This window comes from Zingiber officinale, chromosome 3B, assembly GCF_018446385.1.
Source record: "Zingiber officinale cultivar Zhangliang chromosome 3B, Zo_v1.1, whole genome shotgun sequence".
In the NCBI taxonomy this organism is placed as follows: Eukaryota; Viridiplantae; Streptophyta; class Magnoliopsida; order Zingiberales; family Zingiberaceae; genus Zingiber; species Zingiber officinale.
The window spans coordinates 17767460-17773114 of record NC_055991.1 but is presented as its reverse complement, the minus strand read 5'-3'; the positions used below and the strand labels follow the sequence as shown (position 1 = coordinate 17773114).

Sequence of the window (5655 nt, the reverse complement as noted above, 5' to 3'; positions counted from 1 at the left end):
GTTTGGATATATCTTTCTATATATATCTTGACTATTACACTAATAATTAATAATTATTCATAATTTTTTTTTCTATATTAGTTTAAGGACGAATTAACAAGGACACCATAGACAAATCATCTTTTACCATATTAATTAAAAATAAAAAAATAAATATGTTAAATTATTCAGTTCGAAATATATATATATATATATATATATATAGCCAAGTTCGAGTTTAAAAATTAAAATTCAAATCAAACTCAAACTAAGCTTGAACTTAGATAAAACGAACCAAGCTCGGCTTGAGCTTCTTACTATTCTATTCAACTCGGTTCAGTTACATCTCTTAATTGACAACTCTCATATCCATTTAGGATATCTTTATTTTTCCTGATTTATCTGTTTTTTTTTTTTGGTTTTTTTTTTGTCATAGGGCTGATGATACTGCATTTGAAATGAGTGCATCACGTTTTTTGCGATATTTGTTGGCAATCCTAGTAACTGTAATCTCAGGTCCATCTCTGTGTAGTTAAAATGCATCTAAGAAAAGGAAAGTTAATTTAATGACTAGAGAAAAGACAGACCTCTGAACTCTGCTTGTTTTATTTTGTTTAAAGTTAATTCAGACTTCACTTACGAGGTGGATTAGGATTCGGTGAACGCCCCAGGTCTGCGTGCTCTTTCTGTTTTTTTTATTATTCTTCGTCAAGAGTCAGTTTTGTCCATCTGACAATAAATTTAAAGTAATCAAAGCTTTTGCATTTGCTGTATGAACTCTCATCTTTGACCACTTGTTTTTCCATTTGCTGTATGAACTCTCATCTTTGGCCATTTGTTTTTCCATTTGGCTGCTGCTTTGACAGACGCAGAAAAACTGCAACTATATCCATACCAGTCATCTATTCCAGTTAAAATGTACAGGAAAGAGATGCAGAGTGACCTGCAATTCAAGGCCAGATTCCACTGCCTACCGCCTTTGCTGAAGCCAAAGCAAACTAGGAGGAAAGATCATAAAACCTAGGGATTGTTGAGGAATTGCTCTTCAAGAAGGTATGACAGTACTTCATTTTACGGTTCATTTTGATTTTCTGTGGATTTGAAGCTTAGTTTTCATTTCTCTTATCTTCTTTTCTGTTATAAGGGTATAGCTTACTAGAAATTCCGGACTTGTGTGTGTTCAGCCAAAGGCCATTCCTGTTCTTTGAAGCAGTCATAATCTTCACTTGTTCAGAGCTCTTGTTTTGTTTTTCCTCAATGTGTTAACTGTGTGTGCTTTATGATTCTACTATATTGGACAGTTTGTTCTTCTCTAGAGTTTCATGTTTTTTTTTATCGTTTTTGAGCTCCTAATACGGAAACTGTTGGAAATCATTACTATATGTTGTTAGTTTCTTATGTTTTCTCTGCGTAACATCTTAGTAATATTGTGTGGATTCTAGCCTTGAGAAGAAAGAAATCATGGGATATATAAGAAGTTGACTTGTTTGTTTCCTTTAGGAAAAGGTGGACACAGTAATGGCTTTCGGTCTACGGCCTATGTTGTTATTATTGTTGCTCTTGGTTTTCTTTCAACCAAGCAATGCCTTGAACTCTGAAGGAGAGGCTCTGTTGGCCCTGTCCAATAGTTTGATACTTCCTCGGTCAGTGACTTCCACCTGGAACTCATCAGACTCAAGTCCCTGTGGATGGGTAGGAATTGATTGCAACAGAGGTGGATTCGTGACTTCATTTCAGCTTCCTGAACGTCAAATTTCTGGTTGGCTGGGCAAAGAAATTGGGTTGCTAAGTCATCTGAGGATACTAGATCTTGGTGTCAACAATCTTTCTAGACTTATACCCTCAGAACTAGGCAATTGTACCCTTCTTGAATACTTGGATCTCTCAAACAATTACCTTTTAGGTGAGATACCAGTAACCCTTCAAAACCTCAAGAAGTTGTCATACCTTTCGCTTTCCACTAATTTACTAAGTGGCAATATACCAAGTCTTTTGTTCTATGGTCCGTCCCTTGAAACTATCTACCGTTATGAAAACAATTTCACTGGCTCAATTCCTTCCTTGTATGGGAATGCATGCAAGTTGGAGAACTTAGATTTGTCCTACAACCAATTTGATGGTGATCTTCCAGTGACATTGGGTAATTGCTCTAATTTGAAGTTCTTTTCTGCTTTTGACAATCATTTATCTGGGAGAATACCATTAACACTTGGCTTGTTGACAAAGCTCGAGATTCTTTACCTATCTATTAATTCTTTATCAGGGTCAATTCCCTCTGAGATAGGCCAATGTCAGTCCTTAACTTCATTAGACTTGTCTGAGAATCAACTAGAAGGAATTGTTCCAAGAGAATTGGGTAATTTGAGAAATCTAGAAAGACTTTCACTTTTTAGAAATAATTTGACTGGAGAGTTTCCAATTGAAATTTGGAGAATCCCAAATTTGACAATTATATATATCTCCAACAACAACTTCTCTGGACAACTGCCTACGGAGATGTGTGAGTTACAAAGTTTGACTAACATTACCATTGATGATAATCAATTTACAGGGATCATTCCTCAATGCTTGGGAATCAACAACAGTCTGGTGCAAGTTATGTTTACAAATAATAGGCTTGTTGGCAGCATCCCTCCTGATATATGTTTTAGAAATCAATTGGTGCTTTTGTTATTGGGCAATAATATGCTTAATGGGACAATACCACCAGGAGTTGGGAATTGCTTGAGTTTGCAAAGGTTGATTCTTTTTCGGAACAATCTCAGTGGTTCAATTCCAGAATTTCTTGCGACATCAAATTTGTCATATATTAATTTAAGTTTCAACAAACTCAATGGACAAATTACTCAAACTATAGGGAACATTGTGAATCTCACCAATATAAACTTGTCAGTGAATAAGCTTGATGGACCAATACCTCGACAAATAGGAAACCTAGCCAACCTTCAGCGTTTGAATCTATCCAACAACAATTTGTACGGTCCATTGCCGTTTGAATTATCAAAATGTCATATGTTATTAACGTTGGACTTGGGATTCAACTCTTTCAATGGAACAATACCGTCAAGTCTTGGAAACTTGTCTAGTCTCTCTCGGTTGATACTGCAAGAGAATCAATTCAGTGGAGGAATTCCAGATTTCCTATCTAAGTTGAATCAACTGTTTGAGCTGCAGTTTGGAGGAAACAAGTTGGGAGGGAGCATCCCGTCGTCATTGGGTTCATTGCAAAACTTGAATGCAGTTTTAAACCTCAGTGATAATGGACTAGTAGGACAACTTCCACTTGAGTTGAAGAATCTGAATATGCTACAAAGCTTTGATATTTCTTTTAACAATCTAACAGGGAGTTTGATGCCCATAAGTGATTTCAGTTTATTGACACACATCAATGTTTCATACAATGACTTTAGTGGTTCATTGTCAAGAGGTTTGTTTAAGTTTGCAGAATCATCACCAAGCTCATTTACAGGAAATCCTCAACTCTGCATCTCATGTCAGATGGGAGATTCTTTATGCACAAACATCGCCATATTAGAACAATGCAGCATGCCTAACAATAATTCCAAAAGTTTATCTAAGATCGAGATGGTAATCATAGTTCTTGCTGCTGGTTTGCTCTGTGCTCTAGTCCTTTTCCTCACTAGATTTTTCTTTCTCAAGTGTAAAAGAAAGAAAGATGATGTTCCATCCTTGTTTGAAGATTCTTCTTTCCTACTAAAGAAAGTAATTGAAGCCACTGAGGATTTCAATCAGCAATATGAAATTGGTAGAGGAGCTCATGGGATAGTTTACAAGGCAGCCCTCGACACAGGGAAAATATATGCCGTAAAGAAGATTGCTTTTCGAGATCAGAATCAATCAAATCCAAGTATGATTAGAGAAATCGAAACTCTTGGGAAAATCAGACATAGAAATTTAATGAAATTGGAGAAATTTTGGTTCGAATGTGAATATGGACTTTTATTATATGAGTATATGGCAAATGACAGCCTCCATGATGTTCTTCATGAGAACAAGCCGGCACTGGTCCTGGAGTGGAAGGTGAGGTACAAGATAGCTGTTGGCATTGCCCAAGGACTAGATTATCTTCACAACGACTGTATCCCTGCTATCATACACCGTGACATAAAGCCTAAAAACATATTGCTGGATGCTGATATGGAACCACATATCTCGGATTTTGGGATTGCTAAGCTTGATCAACATTCTACTCAGTCAACTACTATTATTGGCACCCTTGGTTATATTGCTCCAGGTATGCATTTCTCCATTTTCTTTCCTGAGTAAAAATAGTTCTTAAATTGCCAATTGTTAACCAATCACTCTGCTTAGATTCAATTTTGTATAGTTTCTTCTATTTTGTTCTGTCAAATAATAGATTTATTGTTAGTAAAAACTAGATTTGTTGCCCACTCTACGCATGAGTTCACCAAGTGTGATTTAGAGATTGGTTGTTTCACATAACATTATTTGTTTGCATAGAATATTTTTCAAGATGGAAAGTCAATTAATTTCTTTAAATCTACCTACCTGATAAAAATATGGAATTTCTTTAAATGTTATGTTTCTTGATTAATAGGACCAATTGAACACTTAGACCGAAAGCTCCAGTGGTCATGAAAGGCTTTACCCTTTACTACTATGCTTTTCCACATTTCTTACAACTGAATTGTCTTGTTATGCTTTCTATGCTTTGCATCAGAGACTGCCTTCACGACCAGAAAGAACAAGGAGTCGGATGTGTACAGTTATGGAGTCGTCTTACTCGAACTCATAACTAGAAAGATGGCCACCGACCCTTCGTTCTCGGAAAATATGTGCATAGTAGGGTGGGTGACTTCCACCTTGGATGGCAGTGGTAACATAGAAACTGTCATTGATGAAGACCTCGCGAATGAAGTCAGAGGTACTTCAGAGATCGAAGAAGTGAAGAAGGTTCTTTCATTGGCCATGAGATGTGTAGCAAGGAAGGCAAGCATGCGGCCTTCAATGAAGAATGTGGTCAGGGAGCTGCATGATATCATGGAACCCACCACTAGTATATAAAATCTTATTTATTTTTCTTTTCTTTTTTTTAAAAAAAAATGTAAATAAGGAGGATTTGTTACAGGAACATCTCGCGCTGCTGGTGGTTGTTAAAGATTTTTTTTTTTTTTTTTGCAAGAGTATGCTTTTCAGCCGACTCCATTTAGTGGGAAAAGGCTTGATTGTTGTTGTTGTTGTTGTTGTTGTTGTTGTTGTTGTTGTTATTACAAGAGTATGCTTTTATAATTATTGATATGAATGGCAGCGAACTAGACTCAAGGAAGGGATTTGTATCACAGTTAGCAATAAGTTCTGACATCTGTGCATCCATTAACAGGAGATTCATAAAGCAAAGTCAAAATTTTCTTATGTATAGAGAAACCTGAAGTAACAGAACAAGATTTGAAAATACAAATCTTATCTCTGCCAGTTTTCATTCAAAGGTGGGCAAATTCGAAAGATCAAAGTCTGTGTGTTGTCCCGTTGCACAGCTTTGGCGTGCTCCGTTGTCGATTCCAAACTCGCAGGGACCCGGCGAACTCCGACCGCAGCAAGGAATATAGCAGGAACCCACCGCCTTCGGAGACTGCGCGCGCACAACGACCTTTTACTTCCAATTTCCCGGGTCAAACTCGTGTGCATATGCATTTA

At 36.8% G+C, this 5655-nt stretch overlaps 1 protein-coding gene across 1 annotated transcript; it reads left to right on the top strand.

Moving 5' to 3' along the window:
• The first annotated feature begins 857 nt into the window (after positions 1-857).
• Positions 858-5139, top strand: LOC122056009 (receptor-like protein kinase). The gene is made up of 3 exons (XM_042617741.1): positions 858-1032; positions 1480-4234; positions 4682-5139. The coding sequence occupies exons 2-3, from the start codon at positions 1498-1500 to the stop codon at positions 5023-5025; spliced, it is 3081 nt and encodes a 1026-aa protein (XP_042473675.1). The 5' UTR covers positions 858-1032; positions 1480-1497; the 3' UTR covers positions 5026-5139.
• The last annotated feature ends 516 nt before the right edge of the window (positions 5140-5655 follow it).